The sequence below is a fragment of the Accipiter gentilis genome, chromosome 36 (assembly GCF_929443795.1).
Source record: "Accipiter gentilis chromosome 36, bAccGen1.1, whole genome shotgun sequence".
NCBI classification, from domain to species: Eukaryota; Metazoa; Chordata; class Aves; order Accipitriformes; family Accipitridae; genus Astur; species Astur gentilis.
Genome location: NC_064915.1, coordinates 1,172,181 through 1,194,185, shown reverse-complemented (window position 1 = coordinate 1,194,185; position 22,005 = coordinate 1,172,181). Strand labels below are relative to the sequence as shown.

General features: G+C 58.2%; 2 protein-coding genes across 2 annotated transcripts in view; one reads left to right on the top strand and one right to left on the bottom strand.

Annotated features, from left to right (window-relative positions):
- Positions 1-198: 198 nt before the first annotated feature.
- LOC126034845 (uncharacterized) overlaps positions 199-22,005 on the bottom strand; it is a 53,341-nt gene continuing 31,534 nt past the window's right edge. The window contains 14 exon segments of the mRNA XM_049792701.1: positions 199-3,495; positions 5,262-5,501; positions 5,997-6,071; positions 6,454-6,581; positions 7,431-7,550; positions 8,743-8,917; positions 10,380-11,801; positions 12,083-12,210; positions 13,412-13,513; positions 15,179-15,262; positions 16,285-16,448; positions 16,555-16,612; positions 16,942-17,021; positions 21,781-21,864. Coding sequence (XP_049648658.1) covers positions 1,568-3,495; positions 5,262-5,501; positions 5,997-6,071; positions 6,454-6,581; positions 7,431-7,550; positions 8,743-8,917; positions 10,380-11,801; positions 12,083-12,210; positions 13,412-13,513; positions 15,179-15,262; positions 16,285-16,448; positions 16,555-16,612; positions 16,942-17,021; positions 21,781-21,864 — 4,788 coding nt within the window. The 3' untranslated portion in view covers positions 199-1,567.
- LOC126034910 (zinc finger protein 345-like) lies at positions 13,759-20,688 on the top strand. The gene is made up of 4 exons (XM_049792806.1): positions 13,759-13,788; positions 14,542-14,646; positions 14,922-14,996; positions 15,197-20,688. Exons 2-4 carry the CDS (start codon positions 14,613-14,615, stop codon positions 17,389-17,391), a joined length of 2,304 nt encoding a protein of 767 aa, XP_049648763.1. The 5' UTR covers positions 13,759-13,788; positions 14,542-14,612; the 3' UTR covers positions 17,392-20,688.

Genomic DNA, 22,005 nt, shown 5'->3' with positions numbered 1-22,005 from the left:
GGTCTTCTTTGGAGCGTCGCATGGTTGTGGCCCTGGGGGAAGTCGTTGTCCCCCCGTCCCCCCCCCCCCCCGCTGCGATGGGGGCTCTTGCCCTCGGAAGAAACAGGGAGGAAGTGCTTTCTCCTTGACATGTGAGAAAATAGGATTTTCCATGTTTTCTGCCCTATTTTCTAGGCTGGGGGGTGGGGGGAGATGCTGCATTCACCATTTGGGGGGTTGTCTGTGGTGCTGGGAATTAAGGGAAAACCCATTTCAGGCAGAAAAACATCACTTTTCATCATGAGTCGGCTGCAGGACGCGTGTAGGCGCCCAGCTCTTGTTTATTGAACCGACTTGTAGGCGACGCGGGAATACAAAGTCACAAAAGTAATAAAACAAAAAAATTTTTTTTTAAAAAAGCTGAAAACAGCTTGATTTTGCTCCCATTTCAGGGGGACACACTGGGGGCATCGGGCAAACCCCACAGTTGACTGTGCTCCATCCATGATAATAAAGTCTTTCCTCTGAAACACGTGTTTGGCAGTGCTGGTGACCCAAATCTGTGTTTCCCCCCCCCCATAATGGCACTTGGGGAGCATCATCACTGCCCAGCTGTGCCAAAAAACCACAAACAACACACAACAGCAGTAAAAAACCAGAAAGAGCAATTTTGCCCATTGATCCCAGATGGGGCTCTTCCCCTGCCCACCCCCCAACATAATTGCCCGAAAAAGCAAAACCCAGCAGAAAAAGGGAAAAAAACCCCAAACCCCTTTTTCTGCTTCAGTTTTTACCAGCTCCCACCTAGGACAAATGTGGTAAATTTTGGGTTGCACTTGGTGGTGCTTTGAAACACAGCAGGAGAAGGAAAGGGTGGGAAAACATCATTAAAAATCACCCTAATTAGGTGGAGAATTGATTTTATTCACTTCCCTCTACCCCAAAATCCAAGGGGTAGGGGTGGGCACTGTCCCCCCTCTGCCATGTGGACACTGACTTGGGAATTCCCAAGTGTGCATCTTCCTGCTGTGAAAAGGTAGTAATTTGGTTAAAAGGATTAAAAAGTTAGGGGGGAGTCCCCCATCCCCTAATTAGATCATTAATTAGTCACCAAGGCTGAATGGCTCTGGGCAGGAAGAAGTCCAGCCATCCACCCCCCCCAACTATGGGTCTTTGAGGTCAACCAAGGATGGGTGTTGGCTGAGCAGCTGGGGAGGGTGGGAGAAGGATGGAGCCATGGCATAAAGGGGATTTCCCCATCCCCTAATTAGTGAGATCATTAATTAGCCACCAAGGCTGAACACCTCCAGGCAAGAACAAGCTCCCCAACGACGGGTCTTGGAGGCCAACTCTGGTTGGGTGTTGGGCGAGTGTCTGGGGAGTAGGGAGGAGGATGGAGCTGGGGCTGTGGTCAGGGTTGGAGGAGCTGCCTCATCCCCTAATTAGAGAGATCATTAATTACCCACGAAGGCTGAGCGGCTCTGGGCCTCCCAAAAATGGGTCTTTGAGGCCAACACCGGTTGGGTGTTGGGCGAGTGTCTGGGGAGGTTGGGAGGAGGATGGAGCTGCGGCCAGGGCCGGGCACCACTCAGTTGATGAGGGAGGAGGTCTGGGCCCCCGAGGCGGGGGCCGAGGGGAAGGAGGGGTGGGGGAAGGCGCGGGCAGGGAAGGAGAGGGCCCACGGCAGGTCCAGGGCAGGGCTGGAGAGGGAAGGGATGGGCAGGGGTGAGGGGGAGGCAGGGAAGGAGGGCAGCGAGGGGATGGGGGCCGCCGAACCGCCCAACGGTGGGGAGAAGGCGGTGCTGGAGAAGGCGCCAGAGGGGTTGGTGGTGGCGGCGGCGGCAGCAGCGGTGGCTTTGGGCTTGTCCCCAGCGTGGGTGCGTTGGTGGCGGTTGAGGTGGGAGCTACGGCTGAAGCACTTGCCGCACTCGGGACACTTGTAGGGCTTCTCGCCGGTGTGGACGCGCTGGTGGATGGTGAGCTCGGACCGTTGGATGAAGCTCTTGCCACACTCGGGGCATTGGTAGGGCTTCTCGCCGAGGTGGGTACGTTGATGGGTGATGAGGTTGGAGGAGACGCTGAAGCATTTACCGCACTCACCGCAACGGTAAGGTTTCTCCCCGGTGTGCATCCGGCGATGGATGGTCAGGTCCGACTTCTGGATGAAACCCTTCCCGCAATCCCCGCAGGCGTAGGGTTTCTCTCCGGTATGGATACGCCGGTGTTTAACCAGCGCCGAACGTTGCCCAAAACCCTTTCCGCATTCCCCACACTTATAGGGTTTCTCCGGTGGTACTGCCGGTGCCGTTTCACCGTCAGCGGTATCCGATTCCCTCCCGCAATCCATACATTGCTGACTGCGGGGACGTAACCCTACTGTGCCACCCCGGTTCTTCCCGCAATCCGGGCACTTTGGGGGCTGCCCCACAGTTCCTCCGGCACTGTGGGCACGTTGATGCTTGAGCAAGGCAGCACCTTGACTGAAACATCGCCCGCATTGGGCGCATTGGAAGAGGCGACCGTGACGATGAGCAGCCAAGAAGCCGGCTAGATGTTCAGGGCAACGGTAGGATGCCTGTTCGGCTGCGTGGATCTTTTGGTGCCGGTCGAGGTGGGAGCTGACGCTGAAGCTCTTACCGCATTCGGCACAGGTATAGGGTCGTTCGCCGGTGTGTACCCGTTGATGCCGTTCCAGGTCAGAGCGTTGGATGAAACCTTTGCCGCAGTCGCCGCAAGCAAATGGCCGTTCACCAGTATGGATGCGCCGGTGTTGGGTAAGGTTGGAGCCTCGGCTGAAGCTCTTACCACAATCGCCGCAGCGGTGAGGTCGTTCGCCGCTGTGGGTCTTACGGTGTTTGGCCAAAGCAGAGCGTTGGGCAAAGATCTTACCGCATTCAGGGCAGCGGTGAGGAGCCAGTGACCCCTCCGGCGGAGGTGGTCGAGGACGGGTGCGGGGTTGGGCAGGTGGACCGGGTCCACCAGCGTGGGTACGGCGATGCCGGTCAAGGTGGGAGCTGACGCTGAACCGTTTGCCACAGTCGCTGCAAGGATATGGCCGTTCACCGGTGTGAACCCGCCGGTGCCGCTCCAGGTCAGAGCGTTGGATGAAGCCTTTGCCACAATCACCGCAACGGTGAGGCCGTTCACCAGTGTGGATGCGCCGGTGCTGGGCAAGGTTGGACCCTCGGCTGAAGCCTTTGCCACAGTCACCGCACCGGTGTGGCTTCTCCCCACCGCGCTCTGGCTGCCGGGCCGATTGCCGACACCGCCGCCCGCACTCAGTGCACCGCCGCGGCTTTACCGGACTCTGTGACCTGTTCCGCATCCCGCATTCGGCACAACCACCCCGGGATGCCAGCGATGCTGTGCTGCCCTTCTTGCCCCCATTCCCTTTACCGGCAGCCGGGGCTTCACCAGCCTGTCCCCCGCTTTGGTGCTGATCGGCATCCTCCAGCGCCGTCTCCTCACCGTCCCGCAGTGCTGAATCCTCCTCCGTCCCACTCCCGGCGCCGGTGCCTGCACCACAGTAAGAAATGGTGAGCATGGTGAGAAACCATGAGTCCCTCCAGAACAACACCCCAAAAAATTAATTTCAAGCCCCCCAACATGGAAAACTTGTTATCTATCTGGAGTTCTGTAAGACCTTTGACATGGTCCCCCACAAACATCCTTCTCTCTAAGTTGAAGAGAGATGGAGTTGAGGGATGGACCATTTGATGGAGCAGGAATTGGGTGGATGGTGGCATCCAAAGAGTCGTGGTCAATGGCTTCATTGTCCAGATGGAGACCAGTGATGAGTGGCGTCCCTCGGGGGTCCTTAATGGGACCAGTACTGTCCCCTGTCTTCATCAATGACACATGCCACCATCGTCCCTTTGGCGTGGTCCTCCACAACGTCCTCCTCTCCCAGTTGGATGGAGTTGAGGGATGGTGGAGCAGGAATTGGGTGGATGGTGGCATCCAAAGAGTCGTGGTCAACGGCTCCATGTCTGGATGGAGACCAGTGACGAGCGGTGTCCCTCAGGGGTCCTTACTGGGACCAGCACTGTCCCCATATCTTCATCAATGACATAGAGGTGACCCCAAGCTGGGTGGGGTGGTTGCTACTCCAGAGGGATGGGATCCATCCAGAGGGACCTGGACAGGCCGGAGAGGTGGGCCCAGGTGAACTTCGTGAGGTTCAGCCAGGCCAAGGGCAAGGTCCTGCCCCTGGGTTGGGGCAACCCCGAATGTGGACGCAGGCTGGAGGAAGAAGGGATGGAGAGCGGAGAAGGACTCGGGGGATGAAGGGATGGAGAGCGGAGAAGGACTCGGGGGAAGAAGGGATGGAGAGTGGAGAAGGACTCGGGCGATGAAGGGATGGAGAGTGGAGAAGGACTCGGGGGATGAAGGGATGGAGAGCGGAGAAGGACTCAGGGGAAGAAGGGATGGAGAGTGGAGAAGGACTCGGGCGATGAAGGGATGGAGAGCGGAGAAGGACTCGGGCGATGAAGGGATGGAGAGCGGAGAAGGACTCGGGGGAAGAAGGGATGGAGAGCGGAGAAGGACTCAGGGGATGAAGGGATGGAGAGTGGAGAAGGACTCGGGGGATGAAGAAGCGGACGCTCGCAGCCCAGAAAGCCAACCGTCTCCCAGGCCACATTGGAAGAAGCGTGGCCAGCAGGTCGAGGGAGGGGATTCTGCCCCTCTGCTCTGGTGAGAGCCCACCCGGAGCGCTGCACCCAGGGGTCCTCGGGACGAGAAGGACACGGACCTGTTGGAGCGGGTCCAGAGGAGGCCCCGGAGATGATCCGAGGGCTGGGACACCTCTGCTATGAGGCCGGGCTGAGAGAGTTGGAGAAGAGAAGGCTCCGGGTAGACCTCGTGGTGGCCTTTCAGTCCTTCTGGGGACAGGGCTTTTAGTAAGGGCTGTTGCGATAGGACGAGGGGGGATGGGTTTTAAGCTAAAAGAAGGTAGATTCAGACTAGATCTACGGAAGAAATTCTTGGCAGTGAGGGTGGTGAGACGCTGGCAGAGGTTGCCCAGAGAGGTTGGAGATGCCCCATCCCTGGAGACATTCAAGGCCGGGTTGGCCGTGGCTCTGAGCACCCTGATCTGGTTGGAGATGTCCCTGCTGGTGGAGGAGGTCACCTTCGAAGGTCCCTTCCAACCCAAATCATTCCATGATTCTATGAAACACCAGCCCCCAAAGCACTGATACCCCCAAACCTGCCCCCACCCCAGTTCCCAAGGGGTGGTCCCCAAAATGGGAAGGTCTTGTGGGGTTGCCCCCGAAATTTACCTCCATCCTTGGGTGTTTTCTTGCGGCTCCGGCGCTTCCCCCCCTGCCCCTGCTCCCGCACCAGCTCCCGCAGCATCTTCTCCACCTGGCTCCTGCCGGCCGTTTGCAGGATCAGGCCCAACTGGCGACGTAAATCGGGGTTCACCCCCGCATCGCTGGAACCGGCCCCCGTCGACGGTTGGATCTGGGTGGGCTCCGGTTGACCTTGCTCGCCCTCTGCTTCCACGCCTGGAAAAATGACTGTTAGACCCCAAAAACCTGAGGAATTCACCCAAATTTAGGGTGTCCCCAAAACCTAAGGGATTCACTCAAATTTGGGTGTCCCCCAAAACATAAGGGATTCATTCAAATTTGGGGAATCCCCAAAACCTAGGGAATACACCCAATTTTGGGGGTCCCCATAAACTTAAGGAATTCACCCAAATATGAGGAGTCCCCCAAAACCTAAGGAGTTCACCCAAATTTGGAGAGTTCCCAAAACCTAAGGAATTCACTCAAATTTGGGGGGTGGGTCCCAAAAAACCCCTAAGGAATTCACCCAATTTTGGGGATCCCTCAAAACCCAAGGGATTCACCCAGTTTTGTGGGTCCTCAGAACCCTCAGGGATTCACTCAAATTTGGGGGGGGAGGGGTGTCTCGAAAAACCTAAAGAATTCACCGAACTTTGGAGGTCCCTAAAAACCCAAGGAATTCACCCAAAATTTGGGGGGTCCCCCCTGAACCCCAAGACTTACCCGACACCAGCCCCCGCCTCCGGTGGGATTCGGCGAAGGCGGTGATGCGCGGCCAACTGATGGCGATCTCCTCCGCTGCCAGGAAGAAGGTTGGTCTCCTCAGGCGCCCAGACACCCCGGTGATGGGCTCCATCCCCCCTCATTCCACACCCCCCCCCCCCCCTCCCGCAAGAAGCCCTCTATTTTGGGGTGAAATGCTCCATGTTTGGGCAAAATGTGCTTCCCACCAGCTGCAGTTCACCACGGCAAGGGAAACTGAGGCAGCATGGGGTACCCGGCCCCCTGAAGACCCACCCTGAGTCCATGGGAGGCTCGTGGCCCCCCCACATCATGGCAGTGTGCCAGGGCAGCGGAGTCCCCAACCTACACATGGGGTGACAATGGTGCTGGGGACCCCCAAAATGACACCCCCCACCCCCAAAACTGGGACATCCCAGGGTCCCTCCATGCCCCTTACCCAAGGAAATCACGTTCTCGTAGTTCTCCTGCATGGTGGCCCCGAAAAATGGGGGGACGGGGGGTCCCGGGTGGGACAGGGGGGTGTCCCAGGTGGGTGGCGTCACCCCACAACCAAAAGTCCGGTCCCTGCAACAGCAAGAGACCCCCCCCTCCTCCTTGTTAGCACCCCAATACCCCACAACCCCCTTTGCTGTATGGGGGGGCTGGGGGGAAGGAAGGGGGAAGGGGCTATGTGTGTCTCCCCCATTGCTCCCCAAATTTTCCAGGGCTGTGCACCCTGATCCCCAGGGTATCGGGAGCTGTGTGCCCTGTGCTAAAGTGTGCCCACTTTTTTGGGGTACCCGGGGGGGGGGGCTTCCCTGCTCTTTGGGATGCCCAGGGGCTGCACCCCCACTCTTTGGGGTAGCCAGGGGCTGCACCCCCACTTTTTGGGGTGCCCAGGGGATGATACCTGCTCTTTGGGGTGCTCAGGGGTTGCACCCCCACTTTTTGGGATACCCAGGGGATAATACCTAGTCTTTGAGGTGCCCAGGGGCTTCACCCCCACTTTTTGGGGTGCCCAGGGGATGATACCTGCTCTTTGGGGTGCCGAGGGGCTTCACCCCCACTTTTTGGGGTGCCCAGGGGATGATACCTGCTCTTTGGGGTGCCCAGGGGCTGCACCCCCAGTTTTTGGAGTGCCCAGGAGATGTACCCTCTTTTTGGGGTCCCCAGGAGCTTCACCCCCACTCTTTGGTGTCCCCAGGGGCTGCACCCCCAATTTTGGGATGCCCAGGGGATGTACCTGCTCTTTGGGGTGCCCGGGGGCTGCACCCCCACTTTTTGGGGTGCCCATGCCCACCCACCGCTGCACCCCCCACCTCCCCCCACCCCCCACCCCAGGACACAACCCACCCCCCCTCCTCCACCCCTGCAGAATTTGGGGCACCCAGGGCGGGGTAGGGGGGGGTGGGTATGGGGGGGACCTCCGGTTACCTGCGGCGGGGCGGGGGTGGGTGGGGGGTGGGCTGCGGGGGGGGCACAGCCCGGGTTCCCGGGGTTCCCCCCCGGGCTCCGGGGACTCTCCTCGCCGAGCACCGGTCCCGGTGGAGGCGGCTCCCCGTGTGACCCGGATACAGTGAAGCCGTGGCCGCCCTCCTCCTCCTCCTCCTCCTCCTCCTCCTCCTCCTCCTCCTCCTCCTCCTCCAGCACCAGCCAGGGCCCTCTAGCGGCCCCCGCCTCCGGTTCACCCCCCCAACCCCACCCTCCCACCCCCAAGCCCCGAGTCTTCCCTGGAGCCTGGATTCTCCATCCCCCCACCAAGTGTGTGTGTCCCCCCCCCCCCCCGCCATAGGAGCTCAACCCCTATATTAGACACTGGGGAATCCCCACCGAAGGATGCTGTTAGATGGGGGGTGGGGGGCCTCGCTTCGCTGCCCCCTGCACCCGTACTCTGTCCCGTCTTGCTGTGGATGCCTCTAGGGACCCTCTAAAGGGGGGGGGGGGGTGTCAAGCATGGGGGTCCGGAGCCTCAGATCCATCAGCCTTCAGAGGTGGGGGCAGATAGACCCTTGGGGGCTAACGCTGTGGCCCCCTTGCCAAGGAGATGCCCCCAAAGATGCCCAAGTTGTTGCCCAAGGACATGCCCAAGGAGTTGCCCAAGTTGTCTGTGGCCCAAGGAGATGCCAAAGGAGTTGGCCAAGGAGATACCCAAGGAGTTGCCCAAGTTATTTGTGGCCCAAGGAGATGCCAAAGGAGTTGACCAAGGAGATACCCAAGGAGTTGCCCAAGTTATTTGTGGCCCAAGGAGATGCCAAAGGAGTTGACCAAGGAGATACCCAAGTTGTTTTCCGCCCAAGGAGTTGCCCAAGGAGATGCCTACATCCCAAGGAAACTGGGAGATGGACTCTCCTTTGAAGCTCAACCACAGTGGTAGATGCTGGAGACTCCACACCAGGGAACTCCACGCCAGCAGGCAGGATCTGGCAGCACTGGAGGGCAGGGTGCCCTCTGTCCTGGCCACACGTGCAGAGGAGGCAGCTGCTTGCCCGGGGACCCCTAAAAGCTTGAGGGTGCGTGGGGAGATGCCCTCAGGGCAGATCCTCTCTGGACCCAGTGAAGGCAGATCTTCCTCCTTGGAGAACCTCCCTGGACCCAATGAAGGCAGAAGATCTCCCTCCTTGGAGATCAACCCAGTACCCAATGAGGGAAGAGAATCTCCCTCCTTGGAGATCCTCTCTTGACCAAATGAAGGTCTCTAGACCCAATGAAGGCAGAAGATCTCCCTCCTTGGAGATCAACCCAGTACCCAATGAGGGAAGAGAATCTCCCTCCTTGGAGATCCTCTCTTGACCAAATGAAGGTCTCTAGACCCAATGAAGGCAGACGGTCTTCCTCCCTGGAGATCCTCCTGGACCCAATGAAGGCAGGTTTGGGGTTGGGTGTATTTGGGACAACCCAGTCAGCATCAGCATGGGACATTGCTGGGAAGGGGCAACCTTCAAAAGAGTGGGGCATTCTGGGAGGGACACCACAGGTCAGGGACACACATAGCCCCGACTTTCACCTCCTGGCAGACAACTCATCATCACCACCACTCAACCACGGACCATGAACCGATGCAGGCTGCCAGGCTGGTTGAGTTTCCCCAGGATGGGGGGGTTATTTTTGGACACCCCACCCAAGATGACCCCCAAACCTCTGGTTTTCCACACAGAAAGAGCTGGGATTTGCAGCTCCTCCAAGGAGAAGCAGAAGCCACCTGCTGGGTTTTGCACTAGTCTATTTTTATTCACAATACAAACACAGCTCCTGCTCATCTTGGGAAGAGACAGACCAGGCAGCCAGCACGACGCAACCTCAAAAATGCCAGGAAATCCCTGGATTTGTGTCCTGATCCCATCCCTGAGGTTCACCCCAAGGGTTCAGCTCTTTTCAGCTGGGAAATACCTGCAGGTAACGCTCCCCGTGATCTCCTGGGGGTTTCTTTCCAGCCATGGGCAGTGCTGCCTCCTCCCCATTACTGATGGGTTCCCACCATGAGCCCCCTTTGCATGGTGGTGGATTGATCAACCCAAGAACAGTCATGAGCATCCCCACGCTGGCTTGGGGACAAACCCTCCCTTGTCCCAGCTCCTGTCCTCAACAGCCTCCTCCAGCTCACCCCAACACGTTGGGTTCCTCCAACCGCAGGTGGGCTCCCGCTGAATAAATACAATAAATACATTAAATAAACCACTCAACGCTGGGTCCGCAACGAAGCATCGCCGGCGGCCAAACCGCGGCACGTGGCTGGGAGCTGCTGGGGACGGACACCCAGGCTTTTCTCAACAACAAAGCCGCAAAATGGGGATATTTTGCCCCAAATGGTGTCATTTGGTAGATGGCGTCATCATGCCCCAAGCGCAGCTGGGAGGGCTCAGGCTTTGGGTTTTGGTCAAGGCTGGCAGCATGGGGAAGGTGGGATGGTCAAGGGATGAAGCCACCACAGATATTTTGGGGTCTCTCTGAGTTTGACAATGAGCCGGTGGGATCTCCAGCACCCCTAACCCCATCTCCTTCCCCTCTGCACCTCCCCAGCCGCTCGGCACCATCTCCCCATAACCCATGGAGGTGGTTTCTCCTGGACTATGCATGGAGGAGCACAGCTGGGATGTCCTGATGTCTGTTGGCAGGATTAGGTCTGATTTTCTGGAGGGCCCCCCCCCAATTCCCACTCAGCCCCCAGCCCCATCTCCATCCTCCCCTATCTACCCTACCTTCCTACTCTACCCTACAAAAACTACGTCCTCGGGGCCAGGGTTGGTGCCACCGGGGGACATCACCGGCTTGGAAGCACCCATCACGTATGGGGGCTACCCAAGGCACCCCACGGCAGTGGTGGGGGGAGAGGAGCCACCCGGGGGGTCAACCCCCTGCCCCCCCCCTCCCTGTCCCCCGGTTAACAGGGCGTAAGCTCATCCGGCGGCTCCTCCGGCGGCTCTTCCTCGCCGTGGCTACGGAGATGACGGTGAAGATGGGAACTGACGCCGAAACGCCGTCCACACTGCGGGCAAGGGAAAGGCTTCTCACCGGCATGTGCCCGTCGGTGCTTAGCCAATGCTGAACCATCGGCAAACGCCTTGCCGCAATCAGGACAGGCATGCCTGGGACCGGCATGAGCCCGTTGGTGCTTATGGAAGTGTAGGGTGCTGTTGAAGCTCTTCCCACAATCGGCACAGATGTGGGGTTGCCCTCCAGCGTGGGTACGTTGATGCCGGTAGAGATGGGAGGTCCGGCCGAAACGTTTGCCACAGTCCCCGCATTGGTAGGGTCGTTCGCCCGTATGGATACGTTGATGTCGTTCCCAATGAGAGCTCCAGGAAAAACTCTTTCCGCAATCACCGCAACGGTACGGTTTCTCACCGCCGCCGTGGAGGCTACGCCGATGCCGGGCATATTGGGCGCGGGCGCCGAAGGCTTTACCACACTCTTCGCAACGGAAAGGACCATCACCCAGATGAAGGCGTTGGTGTTTGACCAACGCCGGTCCATCACCAAAACTCTTCCGGCATAGGGTGCACTTGTAGGGTCGTTGGCCGGTGTGGGTACGTTGGTGCCGGTCAAAATGGAGGGTGCTACCAAAACTACGCCCGCAATAAGTGCAGATGTAAGAGCGACCGCCAGCATGGGTGCGTTGGTGCCGGTAGAGGTGGGAGCTACGGCTAAAACGCTTACCGCATTCAGGGCACTGGTAGGGCTTCTCACCAGTGTGGACACGTTGGTGACGGTCAAAATGGGAGCTCCAACTGAAGCTCTTACCGCAGTGACTGCATTGGAAGGGCAACCGACCGGTGTGCAACCGTTGGTGGGTCACCAGCTCCTTGTTACGGCGAAAACTCTTCCCACACTCCTCGCATTTATATGGCAACCCACGGGGACGCGCTGGCGGAGCCGGTGGACCTGGCCGTTCGGCAGCATGAGCCCGTTGATGCCGGTAGAGGTTGGAGCTGACGTTGAAGCTCTTACCGCAATGGAGGCAGAGGAAGGGTTTCTCACCGGTGTGGGTCCGCCGGTGTTTGCTGAAGTGGGAGCTGCAGCTGAAGCTCTTGCCGCATTCCCCGCACTCATAACTCTTCTGCAACACAATGATGCTCTTGAAGTTGGAGAAGGTGCCAGCTCCTGCTCCGGTTTTACCGCCGCGCCGACCTCCTGCCGCACCGGGAGAGTCGATCTGCTGGACCACGGTCCAACGCAGGGTTTCCCGTGCCGGGCTCCGTTCGCCCGGTGAACCCTCTTCGGGGTGACCCAACAAGGCGGCCGTATCCATCTCTACGATCTCGGGATCGCCTGCTGTCTGGGGGTCCGTCTCGGGGTCGCTCGGTGTCCCTGGGACAGCGGAAGGGAGGCAGAGGGGGGTCAATCCCAGTGGTGGTGGGGCTAACGGGGATGAAGACCCTGTACCCGTGGGACAATCAAGGGGGCTGGGCTGGTGCACCCCATAACTTTGAGCTTCTTGGCATGTCCATGGTACAGAGACCGAGGACACGGATTCCGTTTGGAGGACACACCACAGGATCCAGGTGCCCGTGGGGGGGTCTCCATCCCCTTCCCAAAGCTGAAGCGCAATGAGGACACCCCCCACACCCCACCCCATCCTCGACACTTACTCTGCATCACCGGGGGGTTGTAGGCGTCCTCCTCCCCGTCACCCCCAAAAAGCACCGTCTGCTCCGGCTCCGCAGCCCCCCAGGTATCCATCACCCGTTCCCGCACCTTGGCCGGTGACACGGGGATCCTGGAAAGCCGAGAGCACCCCGTCACCATCCCGCAGCCCCCCCCCCCGCAAAAGCATCACCAGCGTCTCGGTGAAGTTTGGGGTTCAGCAGGATGGCGGGTGCACCCCTCCTGCATGGGGGGTCCTGGTGCCTGGCATGGGGAAGTGTTTCGGGGTCCTGGTTTGTGGCGTGTCCCTGTGCCCCATGGGTGACACTGGCAGGAGGGGGGGACACCAGATGCCAGCGGGGGGTGGCAGCTCCTGGCGCTTGGTGGGTGACACTGGATGCCGGTGTAGGACCACGTTGGGCACCCCAGGACCAGGGTGAGATGGAAGAGACCCCCCCGGTCCCCCAGCCCCTCTGTCCCCTGGGTCTATATGGGATGGAGGGACCCCCCCCGGTCCCCCAATCCCCACTGGGTCTATATGGCATGGACAGGACCCTCCCAGCCCCACTCCCCCCCTGGGTCTATATGGGATGGAGGAACCCCCCCGGTCCCCCCAATCCCCACTGGGTCCATATGCAATGGACAGGACCCCCCCAGCCCCACTCCCCCCCTGGGTCTATGTGGGATGGAGGGAACCCCCCCCCCCCCGGTCCCCCAATCCCCACTGGGTCTATATTGGATGGACAGGACCCCCCCAGCCCCACTCCCCCCCCTGGGTCTATATGGGATGGAGGAACCCCCCCGGTCCCCCCAATCCCCACTGGGTCTATATGGGAGGGACAGGACCCCCCCAGCCCCACTCCCCCCCCTGGGTCTATATGGGATGGAGGAACCCCCCCGGTCCCCCCAATCCCCACTGGGTCTATATGGGAGGGACAGGACCCCCCCAGCCCCACTCCCCCCCCTGGGTCTATATGGGATGGAGGAACCCCCCCGGTCCCCCCAATCCCCACTGGGTCTATATGGGATGGACAGGACCCCCCCAGCCCCACTCCCCCCCGGGTCTATATGGGATGTATAGGACCCCCCGGCCCCACATCCCCTCTCCCCCCCGGGTCTATATGGGATGTATAGGACCCCCCGGCCCCCCACCCCCTCTCCCCCCCGGGGATGGAGGGGCCCCCCCCATCCCCTCTCCCCCCCCTCTCCCCCGACCGGGGACAAAGCCGGGCGGCGCCAGCAGCGTCCCCCATCCCGGGGGGGTGCTGGTGCTGGTGCTGGTGCTGGTGCTGGTGGTGCTGGTGCTGGTGCTGGGGGGGGCCCCTCTTCTTTACCTGCCACCCGGGGAGAAGGGGCGAGAGGGGGGGGGACGACAACGCGACCCCCGACGACCACAAAGGCGACTCCGGTGACTCCGTTCTTTTCGGTCCCGGTGGCTTCAGCTCGTGGCCGTGTCTGTGTCCCCCCCCCACACTCCTCCTCCTCCTCCTCCTCCTCCCCGTGTCCCCCCCCCCTTCCTGTCCGCCCCCCCCCCCCCCGGTCCCGGTTGCTCCATCCCCTTCCTGTGTGTCCGGACTCACCGAGCCGGCGTGCAACAGCCCCGGCGCCGCCCCCCCCCCCCAAACCTCGGCTCTTCCCCCCCCCTTCCCCTTTCCCCAATTCCCCCCCCCCCCCACGTTGCTTCATCGCCTCCGCATCCCTCCGGTACCAGGTAACGGGGGACACCCCCGGGGATTTTGGGGGGGGACACACACACACACGACCCCACCCGGCCGCACCCCCCGACGGGCCCCCCCCAACCGTGGGGAGATGGGGGGGGTCGTTCCCCATCATCCCCTCGCCCACTCCCCCTTCTATTTTACCCCCGTTCGGCTTTTCGCCCCCCCTTCCCCTCGCATCCAACCGCGTCGTGTTTTCAGCCCCCCCCGCACCCGCCTCCGTTATATTTTCATTTAACACCCCCCGCACCAACTCCGCTGTATCCCCCCCCGCCTCCCCCATTTCTCCCCTCTTTGCATTCAACCGCGATTTTCATTTTCCTTCCAACCCTGTTGCATTTTAACTCCCCCCCATTATATTTCCGTGCCCCCCCCCCCCTTTAATTTCCACCCCTTTGCCTTCACCTCGGTTGCATTTAACCCCCCCATCCCCATCCCCATCCCCACTCCCTGGGGTCACCCCAACCCTTATTTAAGTGCCCCCCAACCTTCCTGGGGGGGGAATCTGGGGGGGGGTGTCCCTTCCCACAGGGTAGGTGCTTTGGGGTGAAGCACCCAAAAACACCCGGGGGGGGGTGTCATACCCCAGCACCCATCGCCACCCAGCCATGACACCCCCAGGGTGATGCGGGGACCCCTTGTATGGTCCCTACATCCAGCCAGACATGGGGGGGGGTTGCTCAATTTGGGGGGGTCCCCCAGCACCGTGGACCCCAATACCTGAACCGGAGCCATTTGCATTGCAGGGACCGGTGACATCCCCCCCCCTCCCCCGAAACGTGCCAGCACCGGGACGAGCCTGAACCACTGGGACAAGATGCAGGAGAGCTACGAGAGCGTCATCTCCCTGGGTGAGGCTCTTAATTTCCCCTAATTTCTCCCTAATTTATTATTATTCAAGAAGACTAAAATTAAATTAATTGGCCTTCATTAGTGGCTGAATTCGTAAGGGTGTAAAACCACCAAAATCGCCAGGACTGAGCTTAAATAGAGCCTGGGGGGTTTCAACTGGCACCACAGTTCCAACCGCAGCTTTATGCCTCTGGTGTCCTTGGCCATCCCCATCCTGGCGTTACAATTTTCAGGGTGGAAAGAGCTATAACCAGTATCCAACTGTCTCCCCTAGCTGAGGAAATCGCCATCAGTTGGCCACGGATCACCGCCTTCGCCGAATCACACCGAAGGAGGGGGTTGGTGTCCGGTAAGTCACCAATCGTGCTGCTGGTTGGTGCCGGTGATGACCAGGAGCATGTTTTGGAAGCCCCAAAACCATGGGTTGATGGGTGCAGGAGATGGGAAAGCAATCAGATACGGCTGCCGCGATGCCGGGAGGGATGTGGGCAGCCAACCAGTGGGTTTCCAGCGGCGGGGCCGGATCCTCACCTCCTTTTTTCCCTGTAGACGATGGGTTGTTGAGCGAGAACGAAGAGGAAGACCCGCCACCGGGTGAGCTGGAGAAGGTGGACGCTGAGGGGACACCAGCAGGAAAGCCCAAGGGGACCAGCCCCACCAGCGCGGAGGGGACAAAACCCAGTGATGGTCCCCAAAAACCAGAGAACCAGCCCAGAAAGACATCAGGCAAGCGACAGGGTAAATCAGGCCACCGAGGCTTCAAGAAATTCCCCCCGCGGAGTTTGCTCAGCCACAGCCGCTGCCACGACTGCGGCAAAGCTTTGGCTTTCGGTTCAGCCTTCAACAAACGCCGACGAGGAACCGAACGACCCCATAAATGCCCCGAATGTGGGAAATGTTTTCGGCTCAGCTCAACCCTCATCACCCATCAACGCCGGCATGCCGGCGATAAACCCTACAAGTGCCCCGACTGCGGCAAGACCTTCAGTGTTGGCTCGGCGTTCATCCAACATCAACGGGTGCATGCCAGTGCCGGTGCTGGCACAGCACCTTGCCAATGCGGTGTCTGCGGGAAGAGTTTCCCGGCCAGCGCCAGTTTGGTGAAGCACCAAAAATTACACCTGGAGGAAAAACCCTACAAATGTGGGGATTGTGGGAAGGGTTTCAACTGGAATTCACATCTGGAGCGGCATCGCCGGATCCACACTGGTGAAAAGCCCTACGCCTGCCCTGAATGTGGCAAAAGCTTCAGTTGGAGCTCCCACCTCGACCGGCATCGCCGTACCCACGCTGTCACCGGCGAACCTGCTTGCCGTTGTGCCGATTGCGGTCGCTGTCCAGCTCCTCGTGGCACTGAAGGCTCCAAAACCCCCGAGAAGCCCTTGCAGTGTGGTGAATGTGGGAAGGGCTTCACCAAGAGCACGGCCTTGGCCAAGCACCGGCGCGCTCATGCCGGCGAGAAGCCCTACAAGTGTGGGGAGTGTGGGAAGGGTTTTGGCTTGAACGCCGCGTTGCTGCAGCATCAACGGAGCCATGCTGCCGGCAAACCCTACCAATGCGGTGATTGTGGTAAGAGCTTTGCCTGGAGCTCCCATCTTGACCGGCATCGGCGTATCCATATGGGTGAGAAACCCTACCGTTGCGGGGATTGCGGGAAGAGTTTTTCCCAGAGTTCCCACTTGGAGAGGCACCAACGCGTCCACGCCAGCGCCGAGCAACCCTGCCAGTGCACTGATTGCGGTAAGAGCTTCTTGGCCTCCAACAAGCGCCGGCGGCTGTTGACCGGCACCAGTGACCGACCCTGTAAGTGCACCGATTGTGGCAAGAGCTTTCTTTGGGGTGCCCGTGCCCGACCGGCACCAGAGAGGACCCATAAGTGCAGCGAGTGTGGGAAGAGCTTCACTTACCGGGCGGAGAACGTCAAGCACCAAGGGACACAGACAGGGGAGAAACCCTATACTTGCCCTGAATGCGGGAAGAGCTTCGGGCAAAATTCGGCATTGGTGAAACATCGCCGGATGCATACAGGAGAAAAGCCCTACAAGTGCGGGGATTGTGGGAAAAGCTTCAGCGTCCGCTCCAACCTCATCAAACATCAGCGGACCCACCTTGGCGAGAAGCCCTACAAGTGTCCCGATTGTGGGAAGGGTTTCATCCAGAAGTCGGACCTCACCAAGCACCGCCGGATGCACACCGGGGAGAAACCCTACAAGTGCAACGTCTGCGGTAAATGCTTCAGCGTTTCCTCCAACCTTATCAAGCACCAACGCATCCACCTCGGCGAGAAGCCCTACCAATGCTCCGAGTGTGGCAAGAGCTTCATCCAACGGTCCGAGCTCACCATCCACCAGCGCGTCCACACCGGCGAGAAGCCCTACAAGTGTCCCGAGTGCGGCAAGTGCTTCAGCCGTAGCTCCCACCTCAACCGCCACCAACGCACGCACGCTGGGGACAAGCCCAAAGCCACCGCTGTTGCCGCCGCTGCTGCCACCGCTAGCAGCCCCCTGCCACCCTCCGGCGCCTTCTCCAGCACCGCCTTCTCCCCACCGTTGGGCGGTTCGGCGGCCCCCATCCCCTCGCTGCCCTCCTTCCCTGCCTCCCCCTCACCCCTGCCCATCCCTTCCCTCTCCAGCCCTGCCCTGGACCTGCCGTGGGCCCTCTCCTTCCCTGCCCGCGCCTTCCCCCACCCCTCCTTCCCCTCGGCCCCCGCCTCGGGGGCCCAGACCTCCTCCCTCATCAACTGAGTGGTGCCCGGCCCTGGCCGCAGCTCCATCCTCCTCCCAACCTCCCCAGACACTCGCCCAACACCCAACCGGTGTTGGCCTCAAAGACCCATTTTTGGGAGGCCCAGAGCCGCTCAGCCTTCGTGGGTAATTAATGATCTCTCTAATTAGGGGATGAGGCAGCTCCTCCAACCCTGACCACAGCCCCAGCTCCATCCTCCTCCCTACTCCCCAGACACTCACCCAACGCCCAACCGGTGTTGGCCTCAAAGACCCACCGTTGGCGGGCTTGTTCTCACCTGGAGCTGTTCAGTTTTGGTGGCTAATTAATGACCTCTCTGATTAGGGGATGAGGCAGCTCCTCCAACCCTCACCACAGTCCCAGCTCCAGCCTCCTCCCTACCTCCCCAGCCGCTCACCCAACACGCATTCTTGGTTGGACTCAAAGCTCCAGTGTTGGGGGGCTTATTCCCACCCGGAGCTGTTCAGCCTTGGTGGCTAATTAATGATCTCACTAATTAGGGGATGGGGAAATCCCCTTTATGCCGTGGGTCCATCCTCCTCCCACTCTTCCCAGCTGCTCACCCAACACCCATCCTGGGCAGACCTCAAAGCCCCGGTGCCGGGGGACTTATTCCCACCCAGAGCTGTTCAGCCTTCATGGCTAATTAATGATCTCACTGCCGGCATTGGCTGCTCCCCACTGGGGTTCCCCCCAGCTCCACACTGGGACCCCAACCTCCATCCCAGTCCCCCCATTCCCCACCCCACCACTCATCCCAGCATCTGCCGTTGGTGTCCCCCAGAGCATCTTCCCACCTTGGCCCTCTGCTTCCCATTGGATGAAGGTCCACGTCATTACCACCCTCTGTTCCCACCTTGGAACATTTTGGGAGAAAATCCAGCAGAAACAGGGGTTTTCCCATGCCGCTGCATCACCCTCTGCCCGCCAGGGAACTGCCATGAGGGACTTGGGGATATTTCCACATCCCTGTCTCCTGCGGCGTCTCCCTGAGCTTGTCTTATCCCACGTCATTCCTCAGAAATGGAGCTGGTCGGGGATTTTGTCTTTTATTTTTTATTATTTTTTTCCTTTTGGAAAGAAAATACTTTTGGGCAAAACCACGCAATTTTGTGACGTCATTTTTCAGGCACTTACTGGAATATTTTGGGGGGTTTGTTGGTTTTCTTCTTTTTCCACGCAGACTTTGCAAAAACTTTCATGCGTTTGTGGTGGGGTTTTTTTTATTATTATTACTGATTTTCCTGAATTTTTATGTTTGCTTTTGCTCCGTCCCTCAGAGCGGGATTCGGCGCATTTCGGTACTATCAGGAAAAGGCAGCAGCAGTGCTTTTTTTGCTGCCTGAAATCCTGATTTCTCCCATTTCCCAATTTCTCCCCATTACCAGGGGAGCGAGGGCTTCTCGGGGGAAAATAAATGAAGAAAATTTTAAAAATTTAAAGAAAAAAACACTAAAAAAACCAGAAAGGGTTACATGCAAAATATAAAAGCATCAAAAAAAAATACAGAAGAAAAATAATTAAGGCTGAGAATGACTTTTTTCCCTGAAAGAGGATAAAAAGCTGAAATAAGACTTTTGGAAAAGTAAGGAATTGCTGAAATCTCTGGAATTGGGAAGGTTCCAACTGAAAACAGACTAATTCAAGAAGTGTGGAGGTGCTATGGGAAGGACTCATGTTTATTGAAAAAAATAAAGAAGTTTAAAATATTGGCAAGAGGAACAGGTAGTAATGTAGGTGCAAAAAAAAAAGAGGAAAAATAGCAAAATATGGAAAAAAATTATAGAAAATGAAAAAGAAGAGGAGGAAAAGAAAGCAAAGGACATATGGAATAGAAAAAAATTGGTGATAAAAATAGAGAAAGGGATAAAACCAACCATCCTAAAGAAGTACCGGAGCCTGCGTCAGGCAGCGATTGCAGGCAGCGCCGCAGGAAGCCTGACCTGAGCTGGCGTCGGATGTGGCAGCACCGGGAATTGCTGCCAGACCATTGGATGCAGAAAAAAATAAGAATTTTAAAAAAAATAAAATGCCCGGAGTGGAAGGAATAGGCTCTGGGTGTTTGCTCGAGGGTTGTGAAGCTCAGAGGCGTGATGGATGGAGGAAGAGGAGGCACAGCGGGATGCGGGATGCGGCCGTGGGATGCGGAGCTGCACCATCCCCTTGCCCGATTAAATGGCCCCTGAGGATTGTCCCCAGCTCCGTGCGACGTGTTTTGGGGACCTGCCTGGCTCCCTGGCCAACCCCACTGCAAAACCGGGGCGTCACTGATGGCACAACCATGATGTCACTGATGGCATAACCATGATGTCACCACTGGCTCAACTGGGATGTCACCAATGGCACAACCAGGATGTCACCGATGGCACAACTGAGATGTCATCACTGGCACAACCAGGGTGTCACTGCTGGCACAACCATGATGTCACCAAGGATGTTAATTCTGTCTTTGCGTCGCAGGGGGACCCTCCGGATACCCCCACTGGGTTTGGGTCCCCAATCCCCTCCAAGGGGCTGCCTTGAAGGCAGCACCAGCTCCGCTTTGGGGGCAGAAACTTGTTTGAAGGAGCCCCAGAATCTCATGTTCTTGCCTCAGTTTTGGCCGGCGGTCAACAGGAGCTGCTGTTGGGGATGGCTTTTGACACCCACCTCCAAATCACCCCAGCAATGCTCTAATTATGTATTAATGAGTGCGCTAATTACATGCTCCCATGCAGATGCTGCCCTGCCTTGGGGCTGTCCGGCCAATTTGGGCCAAACTAGCCCAAAATCAAGGGCATGGTGAGATGATGTGGCTTGGTGGCTTGGTCACCTCTCCAATGCTGGGATCTGTGGATGGGGTCACCAAGGGGGAGGACAACAAGGAAACCCCCTCCCCATCACCCCACAGAGCCCAGAACCTTGCAAATGGAAAGCGGGGAAGCGGGAGGAAGAGGAGGGACGGGGACAAGGTCAAGAAATTCCCCCGGGGTTCGAATAATTGAATTATTTTAGGAGGACACAGTGACCATGCCATGGGGTGCAGGGTCCCAAATGGAGCCACGAGGGACAAAAGTCACCCCAAAAAAAGCATGGAGGGCTTCAGAGAGGATATTTGGGGGGGGGGAAAAACACACTGAACTGCGATTTAAGTGAAATTTATATATTTTCTGGTGTTGTCCGTGCTTCCGAAACCGGCGTGGACGTGTCGCTGTGCTGCTTGTCAACGGTCCCCTCCATGTCTGCTTTCGGGGACTGCCTCGCCTCGTCACCGCAGCTCGCGTCTCTTTTTTTTTTTTTTGGAGTCGCTTTCTTTCCATGAGTAGTAATAAATTAGAGCCTAGCTACCACGGCGGTGCTGCGGTCCTTTTCCTTGGTGTGCTGAAAAGTGGTTGTTCCTCTTCCATTTGCTTTGGAGGGCTTCAAACCACGTCCAGATCCAATTTTCCAAGGATTTTTTTTCCCCTTTTTCCCTTTGGTTGGCTTTCCAGTTGGGTTGCCCCATTTGAAGCCCAGTTGCATTTTCCAGTGCAAGATTCCCATGAATCCAGTAAAAATGTGTCAGGATGGAGGAAAATGTTGAGCCTTCACCAGCTGAATCCTTCAGTCGTGGACAGTCAAGAGCATGGTGGCACCAAAACCACCTTTTTAACCACAAAAGGCCACTCCACGTGGACCATGGGGGAGGGTTGGGTCCCAGCATGTCCCTAGGGCTGCTCCAAACATCTGCCATTGAACCCTAAGGTGAAGAAATTAAATTAAATTCCTTGAAGGCTCCAAGAGTCACCACCAGTCATGGCCACATCTCACCCACCCAAGCAAGAAGCAAGCCCATGGGGCAGATCAGCAGGGTCCACGGCCATGTGTGGATGCTACTCTAAGAAGTCCTGCAGAAGGACCAAAATTCCCAGGGCTGGGCTTAAACAGAGCCCCTGCACCATGGGCAGAGGGTGGTGGGGTTCCCAAGTGGGGATGATCAGGGTCGTTAATGACCATTAGTACCCTCAGCCTCCAAAATGTTTTTTAGGGTGGCTCTGCAGCACATCTCCAAGGGGTTCAGGATGTCTCCAATGGAGTTCAGCATGTCTTGAAGAAGCTCAGCATGTCTTGAAAGGGTTAGGCACATCTCCAAGGGGTTCAGCTCATCTTGAAGGGGTTCAGGACACCTCCAAAGGGGTCCAGCATGTCTCAAAGGAGCTCAGAATGTTTTAAAGGGCTTCAGCACATCTTGAAGGTTTTCATGGGGTTCAGCATGTCTTGAAGGGGTTCAGCACATTTCCAAAGGGGTTCAGGATGTTTCCAAAGGGATCCAGCACATCTCAAAGAATCTCAGCATGTCCTGAAGGGGTTCAGCATGTCTTGAAGGGGTTCAGCACAAGCTCAGCATGTCTCCAAAGGGTTCAGCACACCTTGAAGAGGTTCACCACATCTCCAAGGGTCTTGGCCACTTCCCGGGGAGATGCAGGCAGCGCCAGCACCTTGGGGGACTTAATCTGGGAGGAAGAGCAGACCCCCTCCCACCCCATGGATTGGGGGAAGGCAGAGCACCCCGAGTCAAGTGTCAGCCCCCCAACTCTGGGGCATGCTGCTTCCTTGGCCACTATCCCTGTGCCCACCCCAGGGACAAGGAGCCA

Coding starts and splice junctions, on each gene's coding strand:
- LOC126034910 (XM_049792806.1), top strand. CDS start 14,613: ATGCAGGAGAGCTACGAGAGCGTCATCTCCCTGG. Junction 14,647..14,921: donor CGAGAGCGTCATCTCCCTGG/GTGAGGCTCTTA, acceptor TGTCTCCCCTAG/CTGAGGAAATCGCCATCAGT. Junction 14,997..15,196: donor AAGGAGGGGGTTGGTGTCCG/GTAAGTCACCAA, acceptor TTTTCCCTGTAG/ACGATGGGTTGTTGAGCGAG.